Source organism: Bos indicus, chromosome 28 (genome assembly GCF_029378745.1).
Source record: "Bos indicus isolate NIAB-ARS_2022 breed Sahiwal x Tharparkar chromosome 28, NIAB-ARS_B.indTharparkar_mat_pri_1.0, whole genome shotgun sequence".
Lineage (NCBI taxonomy): Eukaryota > Metazoa > Chordata > Mammalia > Artiodactyla > Bovidae > Bos > Bos indicus.
The window spans coordinates 3,761,652-3,781,252 of NC_091787.1; the positions used below are offsets into that span (position 1 = coordinate 3,761,652).

At 42.5% G+C, this 19,601-nt stretch overlaps 1 protein-coding gene across 1 annotated transcript in view; it reads right to left on the reverse strand.

The window, feature by feature from the left end:
* Positions 1 to 4,103: 4,103 nt before the first annotated feature.
* TTC13 (tetratricopeptide repeat domain 13) overlaps positions 4,104 to 19,601 on the reverse strand; it is a 98,774-nt gene continuing 83,276 nt past the window's right edge. Inside the window, exon 23 of the mRNA XM_070781902.1 lies at positions 4,104 to 4,217. Within this exon, the coding sequence (XP_070638003.1) occupies positions 4,169 to 4,217 (49 nt within the window). The 3' untranslated portion in view covers positions 4,104 to 4,168. The remainder of the gene's footprint in view (positions 4,218 to 19,601) is intronic.

The window sequence follows — 19,601 nt, forward strand, 5'->3', positions numbered from 1 at the left end:
TGGACTGTGTAGTCCTTGAGGTCGCAAAAAGTCAGACACGACGCAGTAGGTTTCACTTCATTGCTAAAGAAGGGCTAATTATATGTATACGTGTAGCTCGTTCACTTTGCTGTACAGTAGAAACTAACATAACATTGCAAAGCAATTGTACTCCAAATAAAAATTATTTTAAGAACATAATCTATTGCCCAAAGTTAGCAAGTCAGGGGATGCCTTTTCCCCAGCCCTCAAAACTAACTTATTTATAAAGTCCCAATACCAAATTAATGAAAGTAAAGTGAAACCGGAAGTATCTGTCAGGTGTGGACAGAATCACTTGTCTGCATGGAGAGAAGACCTGCCCTTTTCTCTACAGCAATCTCGTTGGGCCTCAGTCCCCAGCCCTTTTCAACTTTGCATTTAAGATGTCAATATTCCCCTGTTCTGTTGCAGCCCTTCTCTCTCTTGGCCATAATTACTGATTTCCTGTGGAGACACCTGCCACCTGCTGAATCTGAAGAAGACATGGGCTCTGGATCACAGGGCCAAGGCTCAAATCCCAGCTCCAATCACCTGCTGGCTGTGTGATCTTGGGTGACTTTCTTTTTTAAAAAAAAGTTTATTTATTTGGCTCCATCCAATCTTACTTGCACAGTGTGATAACCTAGTGATCGCACTGTTTTCATCAGTCACATTTTTACAAGTAGGTAGACTCATTCATCGGAGGTGATGGCACCCCACTCCAGTACTCTTGCCTGGAAAATCCGATGGACGGAGGAGCTTGGTAGGCTGCAGTCCATGGGGTCGCGAAGAGTTGGACACGACTGAGCGACTTCCCTTTCCCTTTCAATGTTACTTGCAGGGTGGCGCTAGTGGTAAAGAACCTGCCTGCCAACACAGGAGAGATGAGACATGGGTTGAGGAGGGCATGGCAACCCACTCTGGAATTCTTGTCTGGAGAATGCTATGGTCACAGGGGCCTGGTGGGCTGCAGTCCATAGGGTTGCAAAGAGTTGGACATGACTGAGGCGATTTAGGTGCACAATCTTAGTTGTAGCCACAGGATCTTCATTGCATCGTGTGCAGCATGCAGACTCTAACTGCGGTGTGGCTCAGTGGCACCTGGGCTCTCTAGTCCTGGTGCATGGTCATATTTGTTCCACAGCACGTGGGATCTTCGTTCCCAAACCAGGGATCGATCGAACCTGCACCCCCTGCATTGTAAGGTGGATTCTTTTTTTTTTTTTTGCAAGATGGATTCTTAACCACTGGACCACCACAAGAGAAGTCTCAACTTTCTTACGTTTTCTCCACTTGCATTTTTCCATGCATGTTATTTCATTTCGCCCTCTACATGTCGCACGTGAGAACTAAATGGGACAATACAAGTGAGTGCTTAGCACAGTGCCTGGACAACAGTAAATGCTCAATGAGTCACCTGTGATTATTATGGTTGCTTGTCTATTTCCTTAACTCTACTGTAAGTGGGCAGAGGTTGTGTCTTTCTCATTTCTGTTCCCCAGCATTTAACTCAGTGTCTAGCACTTATGATGGGTTCTCAGTAAACATCTGTTAGTTGAATGGCTGGGATGAATGAAAGAATGTTTGAAGTCTTGACAGAGAGGCTTTTGCAAGCAGCGTCCTGTGTCCCATCTTGTTCCCTTTTTTTGTATTGGAAAGACACCTGTAACACTGAGAGCCAGAATAGGAAGAGGTTTCCTAGCATATGTTCCTCCTCATCCTTATTTGGTGGACATCGTGTACCTTGTCTACCATGTGATGGCCTGAAAATCATCTTTTCATCACAGTCACCAACAGTTTTCCCCAGACAAAAACTAATTACCTATACTTATGAGCAAGAAGTTTGAACAGATAAGAACTACAGGTTAGCTACCTCATCAGAAACATGGTTCTACAGGATCTGTTTTTTCATGATGTAAATAGCTGCAGATATAGCCATGAGCTTGCTCCTTCGAAGAAAACCTATGACCCACCTAGATAGCATATTAAAAAGCAGAGACATTATTTACCAACAAAGGTCCATATAGTCAGAGTGATGGTTTTTCCAGTAGTCATGTATGGATGTGAGAGTTGGACCATAAAGAAAGCTGAGCGCTGAAGAATAGATGCTTTTGAACTGTGGTGCTGGATAAGACTCTTGAGAGTCCCTTGGACTGCAAGGAGATCAAACCAGACAATCCTAAAGGAAATCAACCCTGAATATTCATTGGAAGGACTGATGCTGAAGCTGAAACTCCAAAACTTTGGCCACCTGATGTGAAGAGCTGACTCATTGGAAAAGACCCTGATACTGGGAAAACCTGAAGGCAAACAGCGGACATGAGTTTGAGGTAACTCTGAGAGACAGTAAAGAACAGGGAAGCCTCGAGTGCTGCAGTCCATGGGGTCACAAAGAGTTGGACATGACTGAGTGACTGAACAACAACAACACATGAACTACAAAGAAAAAAACCTTTATAAAGTTCTTTTTAGTTATACCAAAAGCATATAAAAAGGAGAAACTATTTTAAATTAGCTCTGATTTTTCTGAATCTTTTCAAGTTAGCTAATTAGAGATCATTTGATTTAATGATTTGTAGTTGGACCACTATGCAATAAAAATTTTAAGGCCATAGGAAACACTGTGGGTTGTTTAGGTTCATATTTTCACTTTTTATATAAATTAACACCGGAAGAATTAAGTGATTTGCTTGGTGGTAGGCAGCAGGGCTGGTTCAGGAACCCAGGTCTCCTGACTGGAGGCTGCGCACAGCTCATGTGCCTGCCTTGGTCTGAGCACTGTCTCTCAGGACTGCTGACTGTGAAATCTCACAGGGTCCTCTTCCAGGGCTCTGAGCGCATGCTGGGGTCCCCTACACAAGGCACAGCATGTCCCTGTGCACCCCCCGAACCGCAGACTCTGAGACACTCACTCAAAGACTGACCTTGGATGTGCTGTGCCACACCTAGTCACTCGGTCATGTCTGACTCTTTGTGACCCCATGGACTGTAGCCCACCAGGCTCCTCTGTCCACGGGGATTCTCTAGGCGAGAATACTGGAGTGGGTGCCATGGCCTCCTCCAGGGGATCTTCCCAACCCAGGGATCAAACCCAGGTCTCCCATATTTCAGGTGGATTCTTTACCATGTGAGCCACCAGGGAAGCCCATGAGGTGGCCCAGATTCACCATCAGAAAGGCATCCTGATGCAACTCTCCCATCAGCTGTTATCTGCATGATGATGAACTTCTCAGCTTTGGATAAGGCAGTTGGTAAAAAGAAGAGGTATATCCCAATATGGCAGAGTCTGCAATCTTGAGGTTCACGTTAGTGGTCTGTTCTTCATGGGGTCAGGTTTTATCCTTTCTAGGTCTGTCCCAGTTTCCCCAGCAGAACTTCTCTCAGGCTCTGTTGGCACCACGTTTCATAGGCTGTGACCTCATCTGTGTTCTCTCTCCTAATAGAGCCACGGGCTCCTTCAGGAAAGGGTTTCTTACTCAGACAAACTAGGGTGTATGGCCATCCAACTTGTAGCTTAGGTTTGGAAAGTTTCACCTCTGAAAATAATGCTCAGTTAGGAAAGATCCATTATTCTAAATACAGATAAAGGTATGACTTGAAACCACTAAGAAGAAAGGTCTGCTGAACGAAATTAAACAACTACATTTTCTCAAAGCATCTTGGACAAGTTGCAGATTTTCAGCCCAGCAATGCCCATCCCCTTTTTTGTTGTTACTACATGGTCATCACAGGACTCTACCCTGTGGCCACCGATGATAGTTCCTCTATCGGTAGTCACCTGGCACAGCAGAGTCCTTTCCCTGACACCATCCTCAGGTAGTACTGAGAGTCATGGACTGTCTTTGGGTCCCTGACACAAAGCCTAGTGCTTGCAGTAGCCCCAAGCCTGCCATGTGGGGAACGAGGGTTTGCAGACAGCTACTGAAGAAGAGAAGGAGGACACCACCTTCCAGTCCAGCCCTAATATTCTGAGGGCCTGAAACAAGGCTATAGACAGAAGCCCACATTTCATATGACTAAATATTTGGAAATTATAAACTTATTGTCAAATAAGTTACATTGTATCCTTTTATTTTAGTACATTTCAACAACAAAAAAGAATAAATATATGTTAAGGGTACAGGTTTTATATACTTCAAAGTTGGCAAAATACCAATGATAGCTGAGTTTAATCATTATTACATGTCTGGGTGTTCTCCATAGGCTGTGAAGTCTGCCTGAGTAAGAAAGATAAACATGACTTATAAATCACATTAAATCCACAAATTATCCTTCTTGACTTCAATTCATCAAAGTCATTATGTTTTTATAGCCAGGATTCACAATAATTTGTGCTCTAGTAATAATCTAAAAGGATTCTCTCATTGCTCGGTGGAAAAGAATCCACCTGCTAATGTAGGAGACATGAGTTCGATTCCTGGGTTGGGAAGGTCCCCTAGAGAAGGAAATGACAACCCACTCCAGTATTCTTGCCTGGGAAACCACATGGATGGTGGAACCTGGCAGGCTACAGTTCTTGCAGTCACAAAAGAGTCAGACATGACTTAGCAAATAAACAACAATAATCTAAAGGACTAAAAAATAAGATGTAATTATAGTCAATGTATGCAAAATTTGGATATATTTTATAATTAATAAATTATAATTTATTTTATAATTAATAAATTATAAATTTATTATAAATTAAAGTTAATGCAGCCATGAAATTAAAAGATGCTTACTCTTTGGAAGAAAAGTTATGACTAACCTAGATAGCATATTGAAAAGCAGAGACATTACTTTGCCAACAAAGGTCCATCTAGTCAAGGCTATGGTTTTTCCAGTGGTCATGTATGGATGTGAGAGTTGGACTGTGAAGAAGGCTGAGGGCCGAAGAATTGATGCTCTTGAACTGTGGTGTTGGAGAAGACTCTTGAGAGTCCCTTGGACTGCAAGGAGATTCAACCAGTCCATTCTGAAGGAGATCAGCCCTGGGATTTCTTTGGAAGGAATGATGCTAAAGCTGAAACTCCAGTACTTTGGCCAGCTCATGTGAAGAGTTGACTCATTGGAAAAGACTGTGATGCTGGGAAGGATTGGGGGCAGGAGGAGAAGGGGATGACAGAGGATGCGATGGCTGGATGGCATCACTCACTGGATGGACGTGAGTCTGAGTGAACTCCGGGAGTTGATGATGGACAGGGAGGCCTGGCGTGCTGTGATTCACGGGGTCGCAAAGAGTCAGACACGACTGAGCGACTGAACTGAACTAAACTGAAAGTTAATGTAAAAATGTTTTAAACTTTGTTTCTAAGTTTTTCTTCTAAAATGTTCAAGATTACCTAATAAAATTAAAAACTATACCAATTATAATTTATAAATAAAAATTAAAATCAAACTTAAAATCAAATGTCTTTAAAAAAAAGCAGAATTTTTCATTCAGTTTTAAAATATAAGTTCAAATTTAAATGTAAAGTATTTGCATTATACAAGTATTTGCAATACTTGTATTCAATATCCATTTGGTTGCCAGTATAAAGAACTGGCATCCTGCTCCTCATATCTGGTACCCAGCAGTTAGCATGTAGACTCACATACACTATACTGATGGGGAGAACATCTGAAATCAGGACACAAAACAAATAAAAAGATGCTCAGCGCTACTGGGAAAAAAACATCTCACCTAAGAATTCATTGCATTCATACTGTTTGAAGGAAAGATTTGACAAGACTGTTTCTCTCTTTTATATAAGGCATTTCGATTGTTCAGAACAGTTGAGGAGAGGACTTTTCTGGTGGCTCAGTGGATAAGAATTCACTTGTCAATAAAGGGGATATGGGTTCAACCCCTGACCCGGGAACATTTCACATACTGTGGGGCAAATAAGCCCGGGAGCTGCAACTACTGAGCCCAGTGTGCCACGATTAATGAAGCCCGCACCCTCTACGGGGCTTCCCTGGTGGCTCAGTGGCGAAGATTCCACCTGCAATGCAGGAGACCCCAGTTTGATTCCTGGGTTGGGAGACCCTGTTTCGATTCCTCAGTTGGGAAGATCTGCTGGAGAAGGGATAAGCTACCCACTCCAGTATTCTTGGGCTTCCCTGGTGGCTCAGCTGGTAAAAAATCCACCTGCGATGTGTGAGACCTGCACCTCTAGGGCCTGCACACCTCAACTCCTGAGGCCCACACACCTAGAGCCTGTGCTCTTCAAAAAAAGAAGCTCCCACAATGACAAGCCATTTGGTGGACATCATGTCCCTTGTCTACTGTGTGATGGCCTGAAAATCATCTTTTGACCTCAGTTGTTACTGCAACAAAGAGTAAGCCCTACTCGCTGCAACTACAGAAAGCCCATGCAAAGCAAGGAAGATCCTGTGCAGACTAAATAAATAAAAGTTATGAAGAAATGTAGCATTGTGTGATCTCAATGCTTTCTGGTCTCATCCTGTGCCACCAGGGTCTTGGGAAGCTTGGGACTGCTCAGGCTGGACCAGTCTGGGTTTCACCAGAGGAGCTGGGGCTGGGCTACCACACATGTGTATCACCAGTGTTAGAATACATGTTAGTTGATCCAAAGGTAGAGAGGAAGAAGATATATAAAGGGAGAATGGAGAAGGAAGTAACATGGGGATTGATGAAGATAGCTTTAATGAAGACATTCTTGATATGGAATGAATCGCAGAAGTCATGATTTTACTAGTCAATAAAGGCACTTCCTGGGTGTTCATTGGAAGGACTGATGTTGAAGCTGAAGCTCCAATACTTTGGCCACCTGATGTGAAGAGCTGACTCATTTGAAAAGACCCTGATGCTGGGAAACATTGAGGGCAGGAAGAGAAGGGGACGACAGAGGATGAGATGGTTGGATGGCATCACCGACTCAATGGACATGAGTTTGGGTAGGCTCCAGGGGTTAGTGATGGACAGGGAAGCTTGGCATGCTGCAGTTCATGGGGTCGCAAAGAGTTGGACATGACTGAGCAACTGAACTGAACTGAACTGAACTGAAAGGCACTTAAGATGCAAATATTCAAAGATCAAATATTTTCAAAATTACAAGTAGATATATAATGCCAATTATTATGACAGAATTTAAAAATTGGCAGCATGAAGCCTAGAATAACCTTGAGGTATATAGTTCTTCTCATTCAGTTCAGTTCAGTTTAGTAACTCAGTCGTGTCTGACTCTTTACGACCACATGCCAGGCTTCCCTGTTCATCACCAACTCTCAGAGCTTTCTCAAACACATGTCCATCGAGTTGGTGATGCCAGCCAACCATCTCATCCTCTGTCATCCCCTTTTCCTCCTGCCTTCAATCTTTCCCAGCATCAGGGTCTTTTCCAATGAATTAGTTCTTCATATCAGATAGCCAAAGTATTGGAGTTTCAACTTCAGCATTAGTCCCTCCAATGAATATACAGGACTGATTTTCTTTAGGATTGACTAGTTTGATCTTCTTTCAGTTCAAGGGCCTCTCAAAAGTCTCCAACATCACAGTTCAAAAGTTCTCAGCTTTCTTCTTTGGCACTCAGCTTTCTTTATGATCCAACTCTCCCGTCCACAAATGACTACTGAAAAACCTAGCTTTGACTTACATGGACCTTTGTAGGCAAAGTAATGTCTCTGCTTTTTAATATACTGTCTAGGTTGGTCATAGCTTTTCTTCCAAGTAGCAAGCATCTTTTAATTTCATGGTGGCAGTCACCATCTGCAGTGATTTTGGAGCCCAAGAAAACAAAATCTGTCACTGTTTTCATCGTTTCCCCATCTATTTGCCATGAAGTGATGGAAGCAGATGCCATAATTTTAGTTTTTTGAATGTTGAGTTTTAAGCCAGCTTTTCACTCTCCTCTTTCACTTTCATCAAGAGGCTCTTTAGTTCCTCTTCACTTTCTGCCATAAGAGTAATGTCATCTGCATATCTGAGGTTATTGATATTTCTTCCAGCAATCATTGGATTAATCCTAATAAGAAATCACTTATTAAAGGGAACCAGAAATGAAAGAATTAACAAGTTAAGTATAGCCACTAGGAAATCAGTGGGATCAAGAGGACTTCAGGGAGGACTGACTCTGGAGGATGTGGGGTTGACTACCTGGGAGGAGTGGCAGCTCTTGGCCCCTGCTTAGAAGGGGAAACTACCTGGTATCAGTGGAGTATCAAGTTAGCAAATCTGGAACAAAGAGAATCACCACGGACCTTAGAAGATGAAGACACCCTAATCCAGAAACTGAGAAAGTTGATGATCATGTGCAGTCACACTGGAAAATCCAAAATATGCTGAAGAGGATATATTCTGTTCAAATATATGGACAGACTGCATTTGGGAATATTATTCATCAGAGCAAAAGTTATTTTCCTTTAAGGCCAAATCATGATGTATTTCATTTACACAGGAAAACTTTGAAATCATACTTAAATGTAGTCAACCAGAGTAGAAGCTGTAACAAAAAGGAGCCTGCTGAGTTTATTGGAAATGGGAGATCCTTTCTCCTTGCTAATCATGAGCAAATTCATACTGAAATTAAATGTCAGCAAATACACAAAATAGAGCCCATGAATGTACTAAATGTGGAAAAGCCTTCCTCAAGAAGTCTTGCTCAGTGAACATAAGAGAATTCATACAGAAAAGAAACACCATGGATGCAGTGTGTGTGGGAAAACCTTCTCCAAGAAGTTCAAGCTCACCAAACACCAGCGAACTCACAAAGAAGAGAAACCCCATGTGTGCAGTGAGTATGGAAAAGCCTTTTTCAGGAAATTAAAGCTAACTGAACAAAAGACTCCTCTGGGAAATAAACCTCATGTACACAGTATATGTAGTAAAGTATTTTTCAGAAAGTTCAAGCTAACTGAATACCAGAGAACTCATACAGGAGAGAAGCCCTATGAACGAACTGAATGTGCAAAGCCTTCTGCAAGAAGGCAAAGCTATGATACACTTGCCAAACAAAAGAGGAGAAAAACCCCATGTGTGCAGTGAGCGTGGGAAAGATTTCTCCAGAAAATTGCACTAGTTTTGCATTAGAAAGTACATACAGGTGAGAAATCTTATATATGTGTAGTGGGAATGTGGAAAAGGTTTCATACAGAAGGGCAATCTTATTATATATCAATGAACTCACATTGAAGAGAAGTCCTATGGATGCAATGAATGTGGTAAAGCTTCCCCCAGAAGGCATGCCTCATGGCACATCCATGATTTCATACAGTCAACATATAAGTACATGTAAGTACTGACTGTGGAAAATCTTGTTTGAAGACATCAGGACTCATGAAACAGAGAATTCACACAGAAGAGAAACCCAGTGTATGCAGTGATTGTGGGAAAACACTCACTACGAAGACAACTCTCGTCGAAGAGCTCACATGGAAGAGAAACCCTACAGATGGAATGAGTGTAGGAAAGCTTTCTCCCACATGCCGTGCCTGGTTAAACACAAGAGGACACATGCAAGAGAGAAACAGTGAAGGTGGCATATCCTTCCACAAAGAGTCACAGCTTACTAGATTCTAGTGAATGAATTCTGGCAGGGGAGAAACCCTGTTAACACAATGACTCTGCAGATGCCTTCTGAGACCCCTCAGACATCATTGCACATCTGTGGGCTCCTAGCAGATAGGAGATGAACAAAATGAAAAGGCAAAAAGATACGACACTGAAAGACAACCTGCTAACCCCAGGTTAGTAGGTGTCCAACGTGCTACTGGAGAAGAGTAGAGAAATAGCTCCAGGAGGAATGAAGAGGCTGAGTCAAAGCAGAAATAACGCCCAGGTGTGGATGTGTCTGGAGGTGAAAGTAAAATCCGATGCTGTAAAGAATAATATTGCATAGGAACCTGGAATGTTAGGTTCATGAATTAAGGTAAATTGGAAGTGGTCAAACATGAGATGGAAAGAGTGAACACTGACATTTTAGGAATCAGTGAACTAAAGTAGATGGGAATGGTAGAATTTAATTCAGATGACCATTATATCTATTACTGTGGGCAAGAATCCCTTAGAAGAAATGGAGCAGCCCTCATTGACAACAAAAGACTCCAAAATGCAATACTTGGATACAATCTTACAAATAATAGAATGATCCTGCTTTGTTTCCAAGGCAAACCATTCAATACCACAGTAATCCAAGTCTATGCCCCAACCACTCATGCCGGAAGAAGCTGAAGTTGAATGGTTCTATGATGACCTACAAGACCTTCTAGAACTAGCACCAAAAAAAAAAAAAAAAAAAAGATGTCCTTTTCATCATAAGGCATTGGAATGCAAAAGTAGGAAGTCAAGAGATACCTGGAGTAACAGGCAAGTTTGGCCTTGGAGTACAAAATGAAGCAGAGCAAAGGCTAACAGGATTTTGCCAAGAGAACACACTGGTCATAGCAAACATCCTCTTCCAACAACACAAGACATGACTTTATACATGGACATTACCAGATGGTCAATAACGAAATCAGACTGATTATATTCTTTGCAGCCAAAGATACAGCAACTCTATGTAGTCAGCAAAAGCAAGACTGGGAGCTGACTGTGGCTCAGTTCATAAACTCCTTATTGCAAAATTCATACTTATATTGAAGAAAGTAGGGAAAACCACTAAGTCAACCAGGTATGACCTAAATCAAATTCCCTTGTGGAAGTGACAAATAATTCAAGGGATTAGATTTGATAGAGTGCCAGAAGAACTATGGATGGAGGTTCATAACACTGTACAAGAGGTGGTGACCAAAACTGTCCCCAAGAAGAAGAAATACAAAAAGGCAAAATGTTTGCCTCGCTGAGAAAAAAGAGAAGCGAAAGGCAAAGGAGAAAAGGAAAGATTTGCCCACCTGAATGTAGAGTTCCAAAGAACAGCAAGGAGAGACGAGAAAGCTTTCTTAAATTGAACAACGCAAAGAAATAGAGGAAAGCAACAGAATGGGAAAGATGAGCAATCTCTTCAAGAAAATCAGAGACACCAAGGGAACATTTCATGCAAAGATGGGCTCAATAAAGGACAGAAATGGTAAGGACCTAACAGAAGCAGAAGATATTAAGAAAAGGTGGCAAGAATACACAGAACTGTACAAAAAAATCTTAATGATCCAGATAACCATGATGGTACGATCACTCACCTAGAACCAGACATGCTGGAGTGTGAAGTCAAGTAGGCCTGAGGAAGCATCACTATGAACAAAACTAGTAGAGGTGATGGAATTCCAGCTGAGCTATTTCTTAAATCCTAAAAGATGATGCTGTGAAAGTGCTGCAATCAATATACCAACAAATTTGGAAAACTCAGCAGTGGCCACAGGACTGGAAAAGGTCAGTTTTTTTCCCAGTCCCAAAGAAGGGCAATGCCAAAGAATGTTCAAACTACCACACAATTGCACTCATCTCACATGCTAGCAAAGTAATGCTCAAAATTCCCCAAGCCAGGCTTCAACAGTATGTGAACCGAGAACTTCCAGATGTACAAGCTGGATTTAGAAAAGACAGAGGAACCAGAGATCAAATGCCCAACATATGCTGAATCATAGAAGAAGCAAAGGAATTCCAGAAAAACATCTACTTCTCCTTTACTGAGTACACTAAAGCCTTTGACTTTGTGGATCACAACAAACTGGAAAATTCTTTTTTTTTTTTTGAAAATTCTTAAAAGAGATGGGACTATCAAACCACCTTACTTGTCTTTATGCAGGTCAAGAAGCAACAGTTGGAACAGGACATGGTTCAAAATTGGGAAAGGAGTATGTCAAGGCTGTATATTGTCACTCTGCTTATTTAATTACATGCAGAGGACATCATGTGAAATGCCAGGCTGGATGAAGCACAAGCTGGAATCAAGATTGCCAGGAGAAGTATCAATAACCTCAGATATGCAGATGACCCACCCTAATGGCAGAAAGTGTAGAGGAGCTAAAGAGCCTCTTGATGAAGGTGAAAGAGAAGAGTGAAAAATCTGGCTTAAAACTCATCATTCAAAAGACTAAAATCATGGCATCCGATCCCATCAACTTCATGGCAAATAGCTGGGGAAACAATGGAAACAGTGACAGACTTTATTTTCTTGGGCTCCAAAATCACTGCAGATGGTGACTACAGCCATGAAATTCAAAGACACTTGTTCCTTGGAAGAAAAAGTATGACAAACCTAAACAGCATATTAAAAAGCAGAGACATCACTTTGCTGACAAAGGTCCACATAGTCAAAGCTGTGGTTTTCCCAGTAATCATGTATGGATGTGAGTTGGACCATAAAGAAGGCTGAGCACAGAAGAACTGTGCTGGAGAAGATGTGGTGCTGGAGAAGTCCCTTGCACAGCAAGGAGATCAAACCAGTCAATCCTAAAGGAAATCAGTCCTGAATATTCATTGGAAGGACTGATGCTGAAGCTGAAGCTCCAATATTTTGGTCACCTGATGCGAAGAGCTGACTCATTTGAAAAGACCCTGATGCTTGGAAAGATTGAGGGCAGGAAGAGAAGGGGACGACAGAGGATGAGATGGTTCGAGGGCATCACCGACTTGATGGACATGAGTTTGAGCAAGCTCTGGGAGATAGTGAAGGACAGGGTACCCTGATGTTCTGCCATCCATGGGGTAGTAAAGAGTCGGACACAACCAAGTGACTCACCAAAAACCAGATAGGAACGTAGTTTCTATTTATATCTATATTTCTGGCCACATTGTGCAGCATGTGGGGTCTTAGTTCTCTGACCAGGGATCGAACCAGTGCCCCTCCATTGGTAGTGTGGATTCTTAACCATTGAGATTCTCAAAAAAACACAGTGAAATTTCTACCTGGTATATGGTTGGAAGCAATTGGTGCACTTTACAACTTTCTCTTTCTTCCTCCCTCCCTCCCTCCCTTTCTTCCACCCAGGTCAAATCCCTTCATCCCTGGGCCTGCTATGCTCAAGTCAGTTTAATTTTATTTTTCAGTGAAGCATGGTATTTTTCACATTTTTATTTCCTTTTAATACTTTTGCCAAAATTGAAGTACAGTTGGTTTACAATGTTTCAGGTACAGAGCAAAGTGATTCAACCACACACACACACACACACACACTGTGTGTGTATATATGTGTGTGTGTGTATGTGCTTTTTTGGAGTCTTCAATTTTAGGTTATTATAAGATATTGAATATAGTACCTGTGCTATGCACTAGGCCCTTGTTTAGCTATTTGACATACAGGAGTGTGTATCTGTTAATCCCAAATTCCTAATGTGTCCCTCCCTCTACTTTCCCCTTTGGTAACCGTAAGCTTGTTTTCTATTTCTGTGTCTGTTTCTGTTTTGTGAATAAGTCCATTTGCGTCACGCTTTAGATTGTGTATGTAAGTGACTACGATACTTGTCTGTAACGGATTTTCCTTAGTGATCATTTCTAGTCCATCTGTGATGAGCCAAACGGCATTCTTTCATTCTTCTTTGGAGCTGAGTAATATTCCACAGTGTACGGGTATCACACTTTTTTTTTACATTTTGATAAAATATTTTTATTTTAGGAATTTAAAGACAATCCATAGCAAGAAATGTGAAACATACTTTACTATATCAGTAAATCATCTGATTATTTTTAATAGATATGGCAGAGTATTCAATAAAAGTTAACTTTCATTTGCAATTAAACTAGAAGTAAAATGGAAACAGAAGGGAATTCTTTGTAGTATATTTTGGCTGACAATCATTATTTGTCCCATTATTTAAAAAATTAAGCTTTCTTTCCTTTATGATAAAATACAAATACTCTGAACATGCTAACCAGCTGATTGCGAACAGCTGGCCAGCTAACACATAAATTTCCAGAGAACTAGTTAGGCAGACAAGTTCTCCTTTTCTAGCTAAGCACCAAATTTTTTTAAGGTACAAAGTGCTCATGACATTCTCTTAAGTACTGTGTACCACATCTTCTTTTTCCATTAGTCTGTCCATGGACACTTAAGTTGTTTCCATATCTTGGCTATTGCAAATAGTGCTGCTATGAACACTGGGGTGCATGTATCTTTTTCAAGTAGAGTTTCTATCTTTTACAGATATATGCCCAGGAGTGGGATTGATGCATCATATAGTAACCCTATTTTTCCTTATCTGATCGACTTAATAACTGGACATATATTTAGGGGTTAAGGTTAAGGGATGGGTGGAACCCATCCCCACTGCCCCACTCCCCAAGTAAGTGGCAAGCACTTGAGCAGAATTCAGGAGCTGTATAGGGTAAGTCACTCCCCCATCTGAGCCATCAAAGTGGAGGTAACACCGGTGCTTACATCCTAGCACTCTTAACGCTATTAAATGAGCTAAGTACAACGCTTAGAAATATGTCAACCATAGTAAGTGCTCAAGATGTGTTAGCTTCAACAGGTTCCTCCCCCACAGAAGATGCTCCCGGACCCAAGGAGAAGGCCCCACGCAGCACGGCTGGAGAGCAGAGGAGCCACAGCCCACAGGGGAGCTTCCAGACTGAGTGCACAGGTCAGCCTATCTGGCATGCTCAGCACAGTCTCCAGTGGCCACCGAAGACAAGGAGAGTGGGGACAGAGCCCAGGATGTGAGCCAGTGCCGGCCAGAGCAGTGACTGCAGATGCAGCCGCTGCCCCAGAGCCCAGGGCCCCCTGCACCCAGGAAGAACTGCCCACAGTGCAGCAGCTGAGCCACCAGCGCAACAAGGCAATTTGAACCTGGAAATGCCCAGTCACCGTGATGTGAGACGGTTTATACAGTGGAGGTTGAGAAATAGATTTAAGGGACTAGATCTGATAGATAGAGTGCCTGATGAACTATGGATGGAGGTTCGTGACATTGTACAGAAGATAGGGATCAAGACCATACCCATGGAAGAGAAATGCAAAAAACCAAAATGGCTGTCTGGGGAAGCCTTACAAATAGCTGTGAAAAGAAGAGAAGCAAAAACCAAAGGAGAAAAGGAAAGATATAAGCATCTGAATGCAGAGTTCCAAAGAATAGCAAGGACAGATAAGAAAGCCTTCCTCAGCAATCAATGCAAAGAAATAGAGGAAAACAACAGAATGGGAAAGACTAGAGATCTCTTCAAGAAAATAAGAGATACCAAGGAAACATTTCATGCAAAGATGGGCTCGATAAAGGACAGAAATGGTATGGACCTAACAGAAGCAGAAGATATTAAGAGGTGGCAAGAATACACAGAAGAACAGTACAAAAAAGATCTTCACGACCAAGGTAATCACAATGGTGTGATCACACACCTAGAGCCAGACATCCTGGAATGTGAAGTCAAGTGGGCCTTAGAAAGCATCACTACGAACAAAGCTAGGGAGGTAACGGAATTCCAGTTGAGCTATTTCAAATCCTAAAAGATGATGCTGTGAAAATGCTGCACTCAGTATGCCAGCAAATTTGGAAAACTCAGCAGTGGCCACAGGGCTGGAAAAGGTGTTTTCATTCCAATCCCAAAGAAAAGCAATCCCAAAGAATGCTCAAACTACCACACAATTTCACTCATCTCACATACTAGTAAAGTAATGCTCAAAATTCTCCAATCCAGGCTTCAGCAATACATGAACCGTGAATTTCCAGATGTTCAAGCTGGTTTTAGAAAAGGCAGAGGAACCAGAGATCAAATTGCCAACATCCGCTGGATCATCGAAAAAGCACGAGAGTTCCAGAAAAACATCTATTTTTGCTTTATTGACTATGCCAAAGCCTTTGACTGTGTGGATCCCAATAAACTGTGGAAAATTCTGTAAGAGATGGGAATACCAGACCACCTGACCTGCCTCTTGAGAAACCTGTATGCAGGTCAGGAAGCAACAGTTAGAACTGGACATGGAACAACAGACTGGTTCCAAATAGGTAAAGGAGTATGTCAAGGCTGTATATTGTCACCTTGCTTATTTAACTTATATGAAGGGTACATCATGAGAAACGCTGGGCTGGAAGAAGCACAAGCTGGAATCAAGACTGCAGGGAGAAATACCAATAACCTCAGATATGCAGATGACACCACCCTTATGGCAGAAGGTGAAGAGGAACTAAAAAGCCTCTTGATGAAAGTGAAAGAGGAGAGTGAAAAAGTTGGCTTGAAGCTTAACATTCAGAAAACGAAGATCATGGCATCCGGTCCCATCACTTCATGGGAAATAGATGGGGAAACAGTGGAAACAGTGTCAGACTTTATTTTGGGGGGCTCCAAAATCACTACAGATGGTGACTGCAGCCATGAAATTAAAAGATGCTTACTCCTTGGAAGGAAAGTTATGACCAACCTAGATAGCATATTCAAAAGCAGAGACATTACTTTGCCAACAAAGGTCCATCTGGTCAAGGCTATGGTTTTTCCAGTGGTCATGTATGGATGTGAAATTTGGACTGTGAAGAAAGCTGAGCACCAAAGAATTGATGTTTTTGAACTGTGGTGTTGGAGAAGACTCTTGAGAGTCCCTTGGACTGCTAGGAGATCCAACCAGTCAATTCTGAAGATCAGCCCTGGGATTTCTTTGGAGGGAATGATGCTAAAGCTGAAACTCCAGTACTTTGGCCACCTCATGTGAAGAGTTGACTCATTGGAAAAGATTGGGGGCAGGAGGAGAAGGGGACAACAGACAATGAGATGGTTGGATGGCATCACCAACTCAATGGACCTGAGTGTGAGTGAACTTCGGGAGTTGGTGATGGACAGGGAGGCCTGGCATGCTACAATTCATGGGGTCGCAGAGTCAGATACAACTGAGTGACTGAACTGAATTGAACTGATAATTTTCATTACTGGTAGAAATTGAAGCCTGTGAATGGAGTTGTGTTCAATTATTTACGTATATATTTGCATACCCAACCTTCATGGACTACCAATTACACAATACTGGTAAAGTTTAAGCTTACAAATTGTAGAATGAAAGTGATTTTATATTTGTGGCAACATGGCTTGAAGAACAAAAGACCTACCATAATTCTCATCACAATTGCAGTATTATTCAAGAAGATACTTGGTTCTATGGGGTTTCATAAAGGGGACAAAAATATTCCAAGGCAGCAAAATGGGTTTTCATGTCCTAGCTTGTTTCTCATGTATGGTTCCTGGACCACCAGTGTGTGAATCTCATGGGGGAGGACACTGACTTCAGGCCTCTCCCCAGCCCCGAGAGGCACTCATCAGTGGATTTTTCAAGCTGGTGCTGGTGATTTCCTTTCTCCTCTCTCCCATTTATCTCCCTGCACTGCAATTAAACTCTGTGGTCTTTACCTGAAACATCTCAAAACCTGTACTCTTGCTTAAAACCACACGGACTCCCATTCTAATTATTGCCTGACGCACAGGTGTGGAGCGGCAGTCTGTTTTCAGGGTAGCAGCACCATCCAGGTACAACTTCCTGTGATGACGGCCATATCAGTCCAGTCAAATATGGCAGCCACCAGCTGCTTCTGAGCACTTGGGATGGTGCAAGTGTGACTTAGATGCAAGTGTGGACCTTCATTTATTCAACCACTTTAGATTTTGGTGTGACAGTGATAATGGCTGGACAAGAGCACATCTGATACATTTTAGATGTGAACTTGACTGGACAGGCCAGACATAAGAATGCTCATGAATATAGCCAAGTCTTGGTGGTCTGGGACACGACAGGTTTCTTTAGGGGATTTTGCTGATCTCTGCTCTCTCTATACATCTTGCTTGGAAGGCAAGCACTAGTGAGCTGGAGGTTATTTCCTGTCCCTCACACTTAAGAGAAAGCAATGGCAACCCACTCCAGTACTCTTGCCTGGAAAATCCCATGGACGGAGGAGCCTGGTAGGCTGCAATCCATGGGGTCGCGAAGAGTTGGACACAACTGAGCGACTTCACTTTCGCCTTTCACTCTCATGCATTGGAGAAGGAAATGACAACCCACTCCAGTGTTCTTGCCTGGAGAATCCCAGGGACAGGGGAGCCTGGTGGGCTGCCGTCTATGGGGTCACACAGAGTCGGACAACGACTGAAAGCGACTTAGCAGCAGCAGCACACTTAACTCACTGGAAATGTTCCACAAAAAATTCCTAGTTTGCTAACAGGTTTTACCTAGAGGTAAAAGTCTTTTAAAGATTAAACATGTTATTAATAGGAGCAATTTTACAAATAGACCTGAGATATTCAGAAAAGTCTATAACAAGTTTAGTTCAGTTCAGTAGCTCAGTCGTGTCTGTCTCTTTGCAACCTCATGGACTGCAGAAGGCCAGGCCTCCCTCAGTTCAGTTCAGTTCAGTCGCTCAGTCATGTCCGACTCTTTTGAGACCCCATGAATCGCAGCACGCCAGGCCTCCCTGTCCATCACCAACTCCCGGAGTTCACTCAGACTCACGTCCATCGAGTCAGTGATGCCATCTAGCCATCTCATCCTCTGTCCTCCCCTTCTCCTCCTGCCCCCAATCCCTCCCAGCATCAGAGTCTTTTCCAATGAGTCAACTCTTCGCATGAGGTAGCCAAAGTACTGTAGTTTCAGCTTTAGCATCATTCCTTCCAAAGAAATCCCAGGGCTGATCTCCTTCAGAATGGACTGGTTGGATCTCCTTGCAGCTCAAGGGACTCTCAAGAGTCTTCTCCAACACCACAGTTCAAAAGCATCAATTCTTCGGCACTCAGCTTTCTTTACAGTCCAACCCTCACATCCATACATGACCACTGGAAAAACCATAACCTTGACTAGACGGACCTTTGTTGGCAAAGTAATGTCTCTGCTTTTCAATATGCTATCTAGGTTGGTCATAACTTTCCTTCCAAGGAATAAGCTTCTTTTAATTTCATGGCTGCAGTCACCATCTGCAGCAATTTTGGAGCCCCAAAAAATAAAGTCTGCCACTGTTTCCCCATCTGTTTGCCATGAAGTAATGGGACCGGCTCTTTCACTTTCATCAAGAGGCTCTTTAGTTCTTTACTTTCTGCCACAAGGGTAGTGTCATCTGTATATATGAGGTTATTGATATTTCTCAGAGCAATCTTGATTCTAGCTTGTGCTTCATCCAGCCCAGCGTTTCTCATGATGTACTCTGCATATAAGTTAAATAAGCAGGGTGACAATATACAGCCTTGATGTCCTCCTTTTCCTATTTGGAACCAGTCTGTTGTTCCATGTTCAGTTCATGATACAGTTAACTGTCACCAGAGAAAATCGTTTGGGATTATTCCTGTGAAAAAGCTTATTCTAAAATTGAATTAAGAACTCTTTAGCTGTACTGTCCCATGTAGTAGCTCTTAATGATGTATGGCTACATAAATTTAAATTCATTAAAACTAAATTAAACAGTTGCTCAGTCATACTGGCCCCAGTCAAGTGTTCAGCAGTCACATGTGGCTGGTGGCTGCCATCCTGGACTGGGCAAACACAGAACATCCTCGTCATTGCAGATAGCCCCATTGGACAGTGCTGAGTTAACTGTGAGGTCCCCGCAGAAGGAAATGCCTCAGAGAGCAGATGGCACACAAGGGGAGTTGGCTGAAGTGTGCAGACGAGGGGAAGAGCAGAGAGAGGTGAGGCTGGAGAAACAGAGGCCACTGGGGGTGAGGGTGGGGGGTGGCATTACTGTAGGAGACTGGGTTTTATTTCAGGGCAGTGAGATGCTGTGAGGGGTTTAATCAGACCAGCAGCAGGAAGAAAAGTTAGCAGGGGAGCTGAGGGGGGAAGTGGAG